Source organism: Myotis yumanensis, unplaced genomic scaffold (assembly GCF_028538775.1).
Source record: "Myotis yumanensis isolate MYYU_CA2020_CCGP unplaced genomic scaffold, mMyoYum1.0.hap1 SCAF_3, whole genome shotgun sequence".
NCBI lineage: Eukaryota > Metazoa > Chordata > Mammalia > Chiroptera > Vespertilionidae > Myotis > Myotis yumanensis.
In genome coordinates this window covers 173,209,411-173,225,860 of record NW_027223754.1, presented here as the reverse complement: position 1 = coordinate 173,225,860, position 16,450 = coordinate 173,209,411, and the positions used below count along the sequence as shown (strand labels likewise).

General features: G+C 37.4%; 1 protein-coding gene across 3 annotated transcripts in view; it reads right to left on the bottom strand.

Moving 5' to 3' along the window:
• The window catches only part of ABCD2 (ATP binding cassette subfamily D member 2), a 52,348-nt gene extending 39,593 nt beyond the window's left edge, over positions 1-12,755 (bottom strand). The window contains exons 1-3 of one of the 3 annotated variants that reach the window (XM_070410429.1): positions 11,520-12,755; positions 9,800-9,980; positions 2,959-3,074 (exon numbers count right to left, since the gene is read on the bottom strand). In XM_070410429.1, coding sequence (XP_070266530.1) covers positions 2,959-3,074; positions 9,800-9,980; positions 11,520-12,455 — 1,233 coding nt within the window. In that variant the 5' untranslated portion in view covers positions 12,456-12,755. The remainder of the gene's footprint in view (positions 1-2,958; positions 3,075-9,799; positions 9,981-11,519) is intronic. The other 2 variants (XM_070410430.1, XM_070410431.1) reach the window with 2 other exon arrangements.
• Positions 12,756-16,450: the final 3,695 nt, after the last annotated feature.

The following is a 16,450-nucleotide window of genomic DNA, read 5'->3' as shown; positions in this document are numbered from 1 at the left end:
ATTCAGTGATTCTCTCTCATCATTGATGTTTCTATCTCTCTCTCCTTTTCCCTTCCTCTCTGAGATCAATTTAGAGAAAGAGAGAGAGAGAGAGAGCGAGAGCGCGCAACATAGCAAGGTGTCAATGTAAGATTGATTGGAATTATAAAATACATTAAAATTTATTCATTAAGTCAGGGTTCATTATGAGAGATTTCTGAATATTAGTGAAACTTAAAAACCTTTCAGTCAAATTTCTTATTTAGCCCATTTACATGACAAATTTCATTTCCAGAAAGTTAGAAATTTTGTGAAAAGCTTAAATTCATTCAAGGAAATAAAAATTCTTTATTTTGGTATTTTTTTTCCTTCAATATAAAATGGAAGATTTTAAATAGAAGAAAAATACATTTTTTCTCATTATAAAATGAATGTTTCTGAGTCAAATTGATTATCAAAATTCCTAAGCTTGGCCAGAGAAAATACCCCTGCTAGAGGATGCCAATATTGGGAGTGAGCTCAATGAAAACTTTAAATCATTTTCAGTCCAAATCCCACAATTCACGATCTTTTCAGGCAAAGCATGATTTAGATGGCCAAAGAAAAGCATTAAATATGACTTTTTTTCTAGGAGAGAATGTAAAATAACACAAGATAAAATCTCTGCTTCAGTCCAGTGGTGTCTTGCTTTTATTCAGCCAGTTGTCCAATTTTGATGGAATCTCCAGCTGTTTTTCTATTAAAAGAACATCTTGTTATCAAGGTACTGTAAAATGTGACTCATCTCCTGTCAAGACCATCTTTCTCAGTGAAAAGGAAAGCACAAAAACCATTTCCTTGTAGAAGTGTTTATAAGGAAATTGGTACTAATAAGCAAGGCATGCCACTAATGAATGTTTCTTAAACAATAATTTGTGAAATAATTCAACAATGCTGACATTTAGGTAAGATTTTTTGTGTGTGCAAAGATTAAGAGTAAATAAGTAGGTGTTATTGCTAAAAGCCTCTACCACATGTCTCTACTGGGTGTGAGTCTGTAATTAGATTAGTATTGCATTTCTATATGTTAATGTTATAAACATTTAAAGGGCAATTTCTAAAATTTTATCTAGAAGAATTTCTTGAGTTTCCAAGTAGAGGAAAACAGAGCTAAAGATGAACAAAATACAGATTCAAAGGAAATCTGGGTAAATATATTTGCATAGAAAAAAATCCAAAACCAAATGTAAAGGTCAATTAAAGAAAGGCAGGAGGCAATGACTTAGTAGACCAAGCTGCAATGTGGAGTGGGCAAAGAGTGTCTGACAAAAACTGAAAATGTGACTGTGGGTTAATTACTTTGGAATACAAGAGAAGGTCTCTAAAAAGGAACCTTTTTACCTCTGGAGCTAGCAAAGGATTCATAGTACTTTCATATGCTGTCACAGTAGTAGTAAGATTGTGTGGCAGGGACCATTCTATGACTCAAAGCACATTCAGGCAGAATAAAGCAAAATGCAATTATTTATTGTGTTGGAGATGATCTGGAAAAACCAATTGATATTCTTTCTGTGACTTAGATAGCAAAGTGTTAATGAGAGATAGATAAAATTTTTATTTGTCATTTAATTTTAATGATACATGTTATATAAAAAATCCCTAAAACTGTCTCAGATTATAAAAATTGCTATTTGAAAAAAAATTTTTAATTGAGTTGTTTTGGTATATGGCCCTAAATAACTTTTACTTTGTTGGTTTAAAAAAAAAACAACCAACTCAATTCAATTGTTTCATGAAACTGAAAAATTTTGTCAGCAAATTACAAAATTTATAACTCTTTTAAATGCTAATTTAATTCAAGGCTGATTTAATAGGCACCTAAATTTATACTGCTGATCTGGCAATTTATATTAATATAAAAGTTACATGAGTAATTAATAATGAGACTGACTGTCCATGGGAATATTATCAGTAATATCTCAATTGAATAAAGTGGTTTTTAATTTTAACCCTGTCATGTCTGCAGGTTTTATTACCATTATTTCAACAAATATTTATTGACCACATATAATATTCCAACTATTAAAATGAATATTAAGAATGTAAAGATGGGTAACATAGTTCCTACTTTCCACTCAAGGTCTGGTGCAGAAGATAGACAATTATAAAGTGGTAAAAAACCAGATGTACTGTGAACACAGACAAGGAAGACCCAGACTTTACAGGGAAAGTAGGAAGAGGGTGGAATCACAAGCACATTTATTTGTGTTTGGTGAGGCTTAACTTGTCATGAAGGATGAGTATAAGTTTGCAAGGTATATAAATAATTTTATTGAGTAACATTTATTCAGCACATAATATGTATTGTTTTCTGACAAAGTCAATGCTATCACTATTTTCATTTAACAGATGAGGAAACATACAGAGGTTAAGAAACTTGATCAAGGTCACATAATTAGTAAATACTGGAGCAAGAATTTAAATTTAGGCACTCTGTCTCTAGAATCCACACCTAAGGACTTTTCTTTTTAGTTTAAAAACAAATATGTCATATATAGACAGAAAAAAAGAGGAATTACAATAGATAGTGTCAAAATTAAAGGGTATTAGCAGCAGTACATTTGGGAATTGTTCTCCCTTAACTTTATTATACACTTCGCAATTTTTTTAAATCCTCATCCAAGGATATATTTTCATTGATTTTTAGAGAGGAAGGAAGAGAGACAAAGAGAAACATTGATTTGAGAGAGGAACATTGATTTGTTGCCTCCCGTACTCACCCCGACCGAGGATTGAACTCACAACCTAGCTATGTGCCTGGCTGAGAATCGAACCTGCAACCTTTTGATGTACAGGACAATGCTCCAACAACTGAGCCACCTGTCCAGGGCCTCTTTGCAATTTTTGATAAGGATATGTTTTCAAAATACTAAGCATATCTGGTAATTTACATTTTGCTTGTTTTCACATATCTCGAAGATTGACAAGAAATGCAAGTACCTCTTTATATGAAGACATAATCCGTTCAATGGCATCAGCTCCAGAGGCCAATAAATTCCGAGCAGTGGTAAAGGCTTCTGTCCGTTCACTAACCATAGCCTGTTTTTGGCCGTCTTCTAAATATAAAAGCAAATTACAAAACTATTTAGTTTTGTTCAGGTAACTAAATGTTTTTTTGTATACAAATGAAGTTGTGGTTACTACAGCCATATGTAAAGTGTTTAATAGTATTAGCAAATTCCTAGATATTTAATGAATTATTGAAAATATAATAATTGTACCAGATTTTATTGAAAGCTCCCTTTTGTCTCATTTTTTTTCTAGAAAAAGAGCTAGAACAATTAAATCCATAAGAATTAAGAACTATTTTCATTGAGCATTCTTTCAATCCTTTCCAAATCCAACACCCTACCCTTATTGCAGGAAGAAAATACTATTGATTTGGTCAATGAAATCCAACTAACTAATATAAGCAAATATTTCTAGTGTGGTTCCTTTAATATAAATGCAAATTAGCCAACCCTCATAATTTAGCCTCTACCAGTTTCAATCAACCTTCACCTTAGTACAGCAGCTCCCAAATTTGCAATACTCTGTTTACCCTCTGATACCTGTATATATGATTTCGTCTGACTTTAATATACTTCCATTCTTTTTTTTTTTGCTAGCTCTTCAAAAGTTAATTCTTTTTTTTTATTTCATAGAGGAAGAGAGAGGGAGAGAAAGATAGAAATATCAATGATGAGAGAGAATCATTGATTGGCTGCCTCCTGCATGCTCCACAGTGGGGATCAAGCCCACAACCCAGGCATGTGCCTTGACCAGGAATCAAACTGTGACCTCCTGGTTCATAGGTCTACATTCAACCACTGAGCCACACCAGCCAGGCTAGAGTTAATTCTTTAGTACAGGTTTCAGTGGAAACCCTGCTCTAGCTTTTCTAATGGACTGTAAGTTCCTTAAGGGGCAAGACTGTGTGTTTTATTCCTTATTCTTCGTACTCAGATTAAGTGTCTATCACATAATACTCCTTAATGTATATTAAATGGATGCATAGATGGATGGATGGATGGATGGATGGATGGATGGATGGATGAACATCCCAAATTCACTGTCAATGCAAAATTATGGTCAGGAGTCAGACTAGGTTTGTATCCAGGCTCTCCTACTTATTGGCAAGTACTGAGGTAAGTAGAGTAAGCCACTTATCCTTCCTCGCTGATTTTCTCACATGTGAATGAGGGAAATAATAGTACTACCTTAAACAAGTCTATCTCGAAGAGTTGTTGTGAGGTTTAAAGGTTAAATACAAAGGAACTGCTAGCTTAATCCATGGCCTATAATAATACATGCTCTAAATGTTAGCTGTTATTATTTCCTCTAGTTATAGTTATTAGTGCATATCTACTCAATTTAGTCTTATTCTTCAAAATTATTCTCTCCAGGTCATTACTTTAATCTTTCCATCTATTTCATTATCTATCTTGTCCTTCTATAGGTTATTTAAAAAATTCTAAATCAAAAGCTGTAAATTAGTGAAAATGTTAGAATGATAAGATACTCATAGGAACACTTTAATATTTATTTCTCTCTGATTTATCTCAATGTGAAGGGTTTTTTCTCCATAACAATATGATTAACTTGTGCCCTACTATGACTACTAGATACTTTCACCTTTACTTGCTTATAAACAGCTCAGCTGAATTTGAAAGGCGTCTGTGCATAAGTAAAATTCACTCAGCAGACATTTACTGAACACGTAGATGTATAAGAAATTAGGTAATGTGCCATAAGACATGCAAAGGTAAGTGTTATTTTCAGACTCTTTCCTTGGGGAACTTGCAGTTTGGTAAGAGAGAGAAGTCAAGTTCCCAAATAACTATGCTGTGGGCAGTCTATGGTAAGAGTTAATATGAGGTATTTGGAGGAGGCAAAAATTATTATTTTTTTTTTGGAATTTTTATAAGAGTTTAGTTGAGCCAAACTGATGATTTCAGGGAAACAAGATCTCAAATGCTCCCACAAAAAATCATTTCTTGCTGCAAGAGACAGGGAAATGCTTTATGGAGAAGTAGATGGTGAGGGAGGCCTTAAAAGCCACATACAATTTTAACACATCACAAGTATGGCGTAAGCAATGACATGAAGGGAAATTTTAAGCAATACCAACAGAATAACAAGTAGCTTGGGCAAAATAATATATGGGTTAGTGTCAGGCACTGATTTCATTTGAGTATCAGAATCACCATGAGCTCACGGGGACCTTTTATGAGAATCTAATTTGGTCTATTCTGTTAAACACTGCTCTAAAGAACTATCATTATTTCCCTTGACGTTAGTTTCCTTGAAGTATGTAAAAAGGAAAGCTTTGAGCACTGGTATAATTGAAGAGTGAAAGATATTAGATAAATAGACTAGGGACAGAGTGTAGATACTCTTAAACACATTTAAATGTGTGAAAAAAAATTAGATAAGTCACACAAAAAAATTACCAAAGGATTCTCAGCAAGCTACCAAAAATAGCAAAATGCTGGATCAGTTAAAGCACTAAGAATAGTATTGGCTCACAAAGAATCTGGCTGATGATTGAAAATAACTATAATATTTTTATGAATTTGGGTTAAAAAGGGTTTGAATAGTAGCTTTCATTGACAACCTCTGTTAAGAAGAAGAAACTAGCACAGACGGACTTGTGTTTGATATGGCATGGTACTTCCCACGTTGCTTTGGCAGGTTAATGTGTATTGGGTTTTCTTCATGTTTTCAGCAACAAAACTACCAATAGCTCTGGACAGATTTCATTTGACTTTTATTCTACTGGTTGTTCTTTGGTAGGTACTGTGAAAGCAGTGCCAGTACTATTTCATCATGCACACAACAGTCAACTGCATAAACTCTTTAGGGCCAGATTCCTTAGTGTCAGAGATATAAATTCATGACCTAAAGCAGTCACCAAATATTTATTGTCCTACCAAATATTTTAAATATTTTATCAAAAGTTCCTCATTTAAGGATTTAATGTTTAGTATTACATCTGCTTATTTTACTGACACTGTTCAGCTCTGCTAATAAGAAGTGTGTATTCAGCCATGGACACATCTTGTTATTTCACTGAAAAGGCAAGAAAGGATTAAAAAAGCTAAGGTTGTATCATTATCTATTTTTCCAAACCCGTATAATTATACAATATAGAGAATAAACCCTGATATAAACTATGCAGATAATACTGGCATGCTAGTGGCTGAGATGCTTTCTTCCCTGCCTGTGAAGGTGTCTGGGGTAATGTCTGGCAGGAGGGATCTATAGGTAGCTTTCTCTGGCCTTACCCAGAACTGCTTTTGATATGATATCAACAGTGGTTTATAATGTTAAAAATTTGAGATTATAGCTCCTAGGTAACTATTTTTTCTTTCATATAATTTCAGTTTTTCTCTTACTGCAAAGCAAACGAAGGGGCAATGTCCTCTAAAAATATATAATAGAAACTATATAAAACTATTTCAATGCTTTTTCAACTAGGTGGTCCCGTGATTAGTTGGTCTCAAACTAAGTGAAGTTCCTTATAGATCAAGTTCCCAAAGAGCTCAGATAGAGGCAACATGATGAAGGGGAAAAAAGCAAAGCTCTAGGAGTTACATAATGTTTTCTAGCCTTAACGCTTCGACCGTCTGTGTGACTTGAGTAAATCCCAGGCTCCAGATTAAATGACCTGTAAGGTCCTCTTCTGATGTGAAGATGGCATAATTCCACATGCAATTTTGTAACATGAACATGAATATTAACATGATCCTACCCTTAACCACAAGATTTCTCTTAAAGTTGTACTATAGAACTATTTTTCTTTTCTCTTCCCCCCACAAAATTTATGTAGGTTCGTCCTCCTATCTGCATGTTACTCTGATGTCCTAATCACTTGCAAATGCCTTGCTCCTTTAACAATAATAATCATACCAGCAAATATCTATTGAGCACTTCCTATGGGGCAGGTATTGTTACAAGTTTTATATATGTGACCTTCTTTAATCCTCCTAACTACCCTAACATTTCCCCCATTTTGAAAATGAGGAAATGAGAGCACAAAAAGATGAAACGACTTGTCTTTAGATACAGCCTAATAAACAAAAGAGCCAGATTCTAGACTCCAGAGCCTACATGGTAAGAATATAAATAAATATTAACAATTGCTTCCACCGAAGTTCTTACTACTTGCCAAGGACTGTGTAAAAGCACATTAATACAATATATGTAATTTCATATAATTCTTTAAACGATATATTATCATCTTTACAGTTAAGATAGGAAAACTGAAGCATATGAAGTTTATGTAACTTTCTGAAGGATGAATATTAATAAACAGCAGAGTCTAGATTTAAAGTGACCTGCTTCTTTCCTCTATCTTCCTTTTTCCTCCTGTTCTCCTTGCCATTCCTCTCACTCCCCCATTTCATATATATACAGTGTCATACACTTAATTCCTCTCTAACATAAGGGACAACTCAGGGCATAAGAGTAAACTGAGATGGAAGACTAGATTAGACTATCTGGTATGCAATTCTAAGAACTAAAACCTCAAAGATATGTCATTATCTTAAAAATAAATAATTTTGTCTGAGTAAAATGATAATATTTTCATGTGTTAAGTCATTGTTGGTCAAATATATTTAGTAAACACGTAGATGTAAACATTATAAGCATAAATATAGTAACCTTAGAAATTACAGAAGATATTGAGGCATACTCTCATAATAATCTTGTCATAGGAATTCATTGAGATGATAGCTCCTATGAATTTCTTCTTCTATGAAATTCTTATATTGTTTTTCTTTGTATAACATTTTCTTTTGAAAAGAAGTTTTAAGAATCAGTTCCATTTGCATCAATGTTATTATTCCCATCTAAAATTTTAATGCTGTTTCTTTAAATTAATATGGTGTTTTCAGGATTCATAGGATGTATTTTGAACATCTTATTGCATCACCTGCAGAAGTAAGATTGTTATATTCTTTGCATACACTGTTTATGTCTTAGTGGTCTCTGTGGGGTTAATTTGTCACCATTAATAGCTGCATTTTCCCTGTTCTGTGTTTACTCCAGGGTTTTCTAACAAGACCAGTGCTTCCAAGGACTAACAGAACTACCCCATAATCTTATAATTGGGGTTGCTGTTGGTATACATTATATACGAAACTTAAAAAATATCCATATACTTAGAGAGAATCTTTTAATATAAAAGATTCAATATAGCATGAATATCTGATAATTTTGTCAAATTTCTTAATAAAACTGATCTTAAGAACATAGGTTTTTAAGTGTCTTTTTTTCATTAATATGCTTGAAAAGGCAATTTATTTTTTATTTAATTATGAAAAGATTTAGTCCAAGAATACTCTTAATAACAATGACTTTTTCAATATAAGCTTTTTAAATGACATTTTAAAAATAAAATTTGAAAATATAAAAACAGATAAAATTCTTTTTCCCAGAGGTCTAAACACAGTGTCTACTATTGAATTGTGGAGTATATGTATTGAATTTGGTATATGCATAGCATTATCACAAAGGTTTGACAAATCCTAATTACTAAAATGCACAGTTGTAGGTTGACAAGTGTTTTTATAAGAATTGGTTAAAGTATTTAGGTACAGTTAAAGTGTAAAAGCATGTGGTAATTTTTTACTTGTTTTTATTAGATGCCTTAAAACAAATAACTACACCAAAAATAACCACAAAATAATGTGAATTCTGTTACATTATTTTTAGTGTTGCCTTTTGTTTTTTACATAATAAATGTCACCCTGTATCGAGAACATCCAGAGCATGCTCTGTACTTTCAAAACATGACTCCATTAAATCCTCACAACAACCCTCCGAAGTAGCCTTTCTGATGATCATTTTATAGATGAGGAAACGGAGGAGGTGTGGAGAGTTTGATTAATATGACTAACACATATAAGGGCAAATAGAGGGAAAGCCAAGAGTTGAGAAAGGCCCAGGCTTTTGTCTAGCTCCTTCAACACAAAGGCCAATTTGGTCAAGTGGTTTTCAGACAGGAGGGGGTATATTGTATTTTTCAGAAAGACCAGGAAATGCTGCTTCTTTATTTTAATTCCCCTATCTCCCTGCCAATTAAGATCCAAACTCCCACCTCAATCAAGTAAGACACAACATTTTAATGCCCCTTTTGCCCTTATCTTTCTTTGTTATTCCAAAGGATGACAATGTTGACAAAAACCACTGAGATGGTGATAGGCTAGAATTAGACACTTGCTACTTGTAAACCTTTCCCCCCACAATACCACCAAATCATGCTACACAGGAGGTTATCTATGTTACCTACAAGTAGAGCAGACTTTGTATCGTGGCATGAAGCACTTTGTGAAAAAGTATTCCTTGTTGCCTAACTTTTTAAATAAAATTAGAGCAGACCCAGTTATAGAACATTTATAGATTAAATGCATTGGATGTGCACAACTGAAGTTGGCAATGACAAAACCTATACTCTTTTTGAAGGTATTTTGTTTTGAGTTTAAATGTTAAACTAGAGAATTATTTTATATAAGGCAGTATAATTAAAATTGCTCAAGTTCCACTCCCAGAAACACTGCATCAGAGATCTCTGATATATTTCAGAACTGGAAAGTTCTTTTGATCAACTTGTCTCTTTTTTTTTTTCATATTACTGGTCTTATCTTTGGACATTGCAAAGTCTTCCATTGTTTCTGACTATTAATGACTATAGAACAATGGCTACATACAGTTTCACTCACACAGAACAAGCAGTAATACTTTCAAGAGAAATAACCTTAAGCATATATTTGAGATTAAGCATAAATGCCATTACCACCATCTGCAAAGCCAGTTGCAGTGATAATAGGTACAGCCACCATAATTAGTCCACTGCCGCTCCAAACATACTTCATCAAGAACTGCTCTATCATAATGTACCACAAACGTTTCGATAAAATGAGGTTCATCTGATCTGCTAAAGCTTTGTAACTTTTCTGGAGTTGTTTCATTTCTACCTATAGAGAGAAAAAGAGTTAAGAATTAACTTAGCATGAGCTATCAAAATAAATATTGTATGCTTGAGGACTTTAAATATAAGTTACATATTAGCTTGCTTTATTTAGTATTGTATTATCTATGATTCTAACAACCAATAAATACAGATTAATATCAGATGTAGTCATTATTGTTTAGATGTATCATACCTGTAATATTAAAAAAATAATACTCAGTAAATATAATACTAAGTATAAAATATGTAAGTGTAAAATATGTAAGTGATTTCTAAGCATGATTTTAAAATTATATGTATGAGATGTTTAAACCAAATATTCTGTAAGACATGAATAAACAATGTTAAGATCTTATCCTTCTTGATTATACCAAAACTATCTGAAAATAAGTATATGATACATATATGTGCAATTAGACTCCAGTTTTGAACTAACTCAATTTATTGGACTTTGTCTTAAATTCAAGAAGCCTACAGCATGATATAATTTACATCACTAAGTTCAATGATTCAAGAAGACTGACACATCAATATGATTAATACAACATATGAGGACAATTTTCAAGTGGGAGTAGAAGTTCTAAATTTGCTTTAAAGTTTCTTCTTCAGATTGGTATTGCTATAAAAAATTTTTTTTGATAATTGATGATGCTTTAAAAATTAAATAATTCTGCCTGGTAATTAAAATACCATTTTCAACTTTAGAATACCTTAATATTTTATTTGCGAGACATTTGGATTAGGATTTCAGATGCATCACCTTAAAATTCCTGCCATATTTAATATTATGAAGTTACTGTCATGCATTGCAATTTTAGGTAATTAGGCTAACTATTTTAGGGATCTGCTTAAGGTTGAAAATCTTTAATATTTAAAATAACACTCTGGAACTCTTTCCTCCTCCTCATTTCTAATCTTAGTTTTTCTATCAAAGTTAGACAAAATTTCATTTCACTGTCTCTTTTTATTTGTGTCAAAATATGGTACTAAGAGGAATGGAAAAGCATTGGTGAGCCCCACTCCCCTAAATTCTTAAGACTTAGGACAGCCCATCATTGACCAGGCATGCAAAACTGTCAAACTTGTTTTTCATATGAAAGCATGTTTTCCCCCCTTGAAAAACAACAATAAAATACCACCCTAAATTTCCATCTCAATAGAAACATGTTCACTTAGTTTCCAAACATATATTTTCTTCTAATTCTGTAGAACCACCGACTAAGTTAGGATTTAAGTTTTAAGAAAATGCTTTAGAGCTAATTCTCAGCATACTTGAGTAAGAGGGGTGAAGTAGACTATTCTCTACAGTGTTGAATATTTTATTCTCATGAAACTTCAGAAAAGTTTGCACTCTGTAATTTTTTAACAGCTTGTCATTAAACAGGGTAATGAAGCATGTATTTCAATGAAGGTTTAAGATGTTATAGGAATCTAAAACCCTAAAGAAGTGGGTCCATCAATAATAGTACAACAGATGGTATCTAGCACTGAAGTGGCAGCTTGAACATGCTCACATTTCACCCATCACCTTAATCTCTCTTACCTTATGTCCTCTGTAAAAGGCAATTTCTTCAACATTGGCTATAATTCTGGAGTGCACATACCGTAAATAGCCTTTTCTGTGCGCTTCTTCGGCCACCAATTTACCAAACTTGGGAGAGCAGGCTTTCAACACTTTAGCAGTGGCATATACCACAAGTCCTGCTAACAGAGTGGGTCCAATTGGGCTCGCACCTCTGGATGTAGCAGTCTGGATGAGGGTGTAGGAGGTCAGAATGACATCTAAAATAGGTTTGGTCAGATTGGAATACAAGTGAGCCACGGACTGGGAGAACATCATAATATCTTCAGTCAGAGACTGGTCAGGGTTTGCCAGCCTCCCATCCATATTGATCACTTTATAATAAGTCTGATTTGTAAAATAGGTTTCATAGGCATGGTCTACTAGGCGAGTCCTGAAGGCCAAAGCCAATTTGCATTCCAGGTACCTTATCGCACTGTTGACAAAGGTGGCGGGGATGGCAATCAGAAGCCACTTGATCAGTTTGATGATGAAAGTCCGAGGCTTCTTTTCCACAATGCTTTTTACGATTTTCCCATCCAGACCAGCCACATAGATAGACAGAAAAGTTCTTGAGATGAGAGCCACCGAGTGGAGGCAGAGCCACCCTGTCTCCGTGGTCACAAGTTTTGGAAAGAGGATTTTCCGAAGTTCTAGTAGCTGTTTGAAAAAATCTGCATTCACTCCAGGCGAAGGGTTTTTACAAGTAATCTCGGTGCAATGCAGTGTTTCTCTGTTCTCTGCAGCCCCGCGAGCTTCTTTTTTCTTCCCGTGGCCAGTTTGCTTTAAATGCTTGCTAAGGATGGGGTAGAGGGTTTTCATAGCATATGCCGCAGCCACCAGGCAGGCGGCCCTTTTAGCAGCACCCGACCTGGTCCATTTCACTCGATCAGCTGCTGCATTTAGCAAATGTATCATTTTCCCAGTTACCCAAACCAGCTTCAAAAAGGATAGTTTTAAAAGATCATGCTCCACGGGGATCCCCAGCAAATATTTCAGAAAGTGCTGCAGCGTTCCATACTCTGCAGCGTTTCTCCTCTTCTGTGTTTTTTTTTTTTGGTTTTGTTTTAGTTTTGTTCTGCTGTGACAGACAAGCCGAGCTCAGTCTCCACTGCATCTACCGGGGATGATTCGCTCAGAAGCTCAAGCTGCACCGAGCAGCCCCAAGCTCCTCCCTCACCGACCCCTCATTGGCTGTGAGGGCGCTGGGACCTTGGAATCCTCGCTGCTCCCCTTTGAACCTTTAAAATGAGGAGAGAGCAAAATGAATTTCATCCTTAAACTGGAGTTCAGCGAGTTAAATGTCTATTTTTGGAGAGGTCGAATCAGGCAAGCTGCTGGCAACAAAACCTGCCCTAGCCACTGAGCATGCTCAGCGTCACTTAGAAACCCACAGAAGTTTCAGGACATACAGCGATTCTCTTAAGGTTTTAGTAGATACCACAAGGTGAAGAGCAAAAAGAAAGGGAGATTTCCAAAAGCTATAAAACGGGATGAAGAGGGAGAAGAAGCCAGGGAGTTGAGGAAGGAGGGACAAGATGCTCAACGTAAAATGAATATAAGAAGGCTGTGAAATGAATCTGAAAGGGAGAGAGAGGAAAGTGACAAAGCCAGGAGGGCACTGGGAAAAAATACTTGGATCTGTTTTGCGGTCCTGTCCTCATCCATTTAATTTTTTTTCTATGATTTTATATGAAGACCCAGAACCTACCAGACAAGTTGTAATCGAGGGCATTATTTGTAAATAAAAAGAAATCTTTTCTATTATATAAACTAATTATCTGCTGTACTTCCTTCCACCCCTATGTTTACTCGTCCTTATAATAAAAGTCTTCCAGCCCCACGACTGCTATTTTTAGCAATGGAGCTCTGATGCACTGGTATTTATTTACAAGGTGGCTACTAAATAAATGAGAGCAATGTTTCACTTCTACTACTCCCTTGTGTCCCTTGTTACTTGGAGGTACTGTGACTCTATAATCAAATGTTAACCATTTGGGAACCCAACCAGAGCGGGACAGTTGGAAAGAGCTTCTCCAAGAGCTTACTTCATTTTTCAAGAGTTCTTTCTCTTTCACAGGCTTTTGTTTGCTTGTTTTGTTTAGGCTTAGAGATAATCCATTGGCAACTTCCCATTTACATTTTAGTTATTTGATAAAAATCAAGAGTGTTAAAAAAATTCTCTATTTCCCTAATGGAGGACTTAAACTGCTAAATAGTCAAGCAAAACTCTGCATACTTAAACAAAATATAAAAGGCTTTTTTTAAAAAATAAGGAAGAGTATATTCTTGAATATATGAAAAATTAGCTTTCTCACCCCAACCCCCCACACACAACATACATGCTAGAAGCCTGGGAAGATATGCATTAAACTAGAACAGAGGTTGGCAAATTATAACCCAACCAGATGGGCCAAATTTGGCACACCATCTATTTTTCAGATGACCCTTGAGTTGAGTGTTTTTTACATTTTAAAGTGGTTGAAAATACATCAAAAGAAGACTATTTTGTGACATGAAAATTGTATAAAATTTTTATTTCAGTGATAAATAAAGTTTTATTGGAACACAGTTGCAGGCATTTATTTACTTACTAGAGGCCCGGCACACAAAATTCGTGCACTGGGGGGTGGGAGAGTCCCTCAGCCCGGCCTGTACCCTCTCCCAGTCCAGGACCCCTCGGGGGATGTCTGGGACCCCTCGCTCCTTACCACCCGCCTGCTCGCTGCTCCTTAGCACTGCAGTGGAGGTGGAAGAGGCTCCTGCCACTGCCACTGCGCTTGCCAGCCATGAGCCCAGCTTCTGGCTGAGCGGCGCTCCCCCTGAGGGAGAGCACTGACTACCAGGGGGAAGCTCCTGCATTGAGCGTCTTCCCCCTGGTGGTCAGTGCGCATCATAGCAACTGGTTGTTCTGGTCGTTCTGCCATAACTGTCGCTTAGGCTTTTATTATATAGACTAGAGGCCCGGTGCACAAAAATTTGCACCGGGGGGGGGGGGGGCGGGCCCAGTCCAGCCTGTGCCCTCTCGCAGTCTGGGACCCCTCAGGAGATAACGACCTGCTGGCTTAGGCCTGCTTCCGGGTGGCAGAGGGCAGGCCCAATCCCTAGGTGCAGCCCCTGGTCAGGCTCAGAGCAGGGCCGATTGGGGAGTTGGGGCGCCGCCCCGTCATGCACAGAGCAGGACAGATCGGGAGGTTGTGATGCCACCCTCAGTCATGCTCAGGGTAGGACCGATTGGGGGGTTGGGGCACCGACCCCTGTCACACTCAAGGCAGGGTTGATGGGGAGGTTGTGGTGCCACCCCCTGTCACTCACAGAGCAGGGCCGATCAGGGGTGTTGGGGCTCCATACCCTGTCACGCACAGAGCAGGGCCGATCAGGGGGTTGAGGAGCTCCCCCTGTCACTCACAGAGTAGGGCGATAGGGCAGTTGGGGCACCGCCCCCTGTCACACACAGAGCAGGGCAGATCACGGGGTTGGGGCGCTGCACCCTGTCACACTCAGGGCAGAGCCAATGGGGAGGTTATGGCTCTACCTTGTCACACACAGAGCAAGCCCCGTGGGAGGGGGTTGGGGCGCCACCCTCTATCACCCACAGAGCAGGGCCGATCAGGGGGTTGGGGCGCCGCCACTTTCACACTCGGGGCAGGGCCGATGGAGAGGTTATGGCTCTACCCTGTCACACACAGAGCAGGGCCGATCAGGGGGTTGGTGCGCTGCACCCTGTCAAACACAGAGCCGCAGGGCAATCAGGGGATTGGGGAGCTCCCCCCTATCAGGCACAGAGCAGGGCAGATAGGGAGGTTGTGGCCCAGCCCCCTGTCACACACAGAGCCACAGGGCGATCAGGGGGTTTGGGCGCTGCCCCCTGTCATGCTGATCCTGGTGCTGGGAGCCTCGCTGCTCCGCTGATCCCAGTGCTGGGAGGCATATTACCCTTTTACTATATAGAATAGAGGCCTGGTGCATGGGTAGGGGCTGGCTGGTTTGCCCTGAAGTGTGTCCTGGATCAGGGTGGGGGTCTCCACTGGGGTGCCTGGCCAGTCTGGCTGAGGGGCTGAGGGCTGTTTTCCGGAAGCGAGTGACTGAAGCTTCCAACAGCTCCTTGTTTTCTTTTTTTTTTTTTTTTTTTATTCTGGGCCAGCTTTAGCTCTGAGGCCTCGCTGCTGAAAACATCGATACAATGTTGCTAAAGCCCAGCTGACTGAAAGCCGGTTTCTGGTGTTTTGTTTTGCTTCTTATTTGCAACATAGTACATAGTTTCTTAGAGTTGTAGCTCAGAGGCCGGCAAGTGAGGCGGGGAACGTTGGAGTCTGCAGTCACTGAAGCAAGCAAGTCTCATGTTCGCTTCAGTGCATGGCTGCCGGCCGCCATCTTGGCTGACAGTTAATTTGCATATACTCACTGATTAGCCGATGAAAAGGGTAGTGGTCGTACGCTAATTACCATGTTTCTCTTTTATTAGTGTAGATTGTCTATGACTTTCAATCATTGACCCACAGTGGCAGAGTTGGGTCAATGAAATAGAGTCTAGAACATGTACTGTCTGTCTGGTCTTCATCAGAAGTTTGCCAACCTCTGTGCTGGCATATATAGCCTGTGTCAGTGTTGGGTGACCTTCATCACTCAGTTTATTAGAATAAAGAACTATCCTCACTTCTACGACTAATGATATTCCTAAACTTTTAAAACCCCTCCTTTCTGAAATACCTATATTAATTCCAAGAATCATCACAGATCTCTTTTCATTTGTTTGCATTCAATTCAGCAGACTTACTAATCCATGAGAGGCAAAGTCACGCAAGTCTTTGTTAGCTGGCCATAATAAGCAGCACAATCTGTCATTTCGTTAAGACTTTCCAATTTATATGTAGAGATCACAGTAGCTTACTTCAAAATATTATATCCCCAAT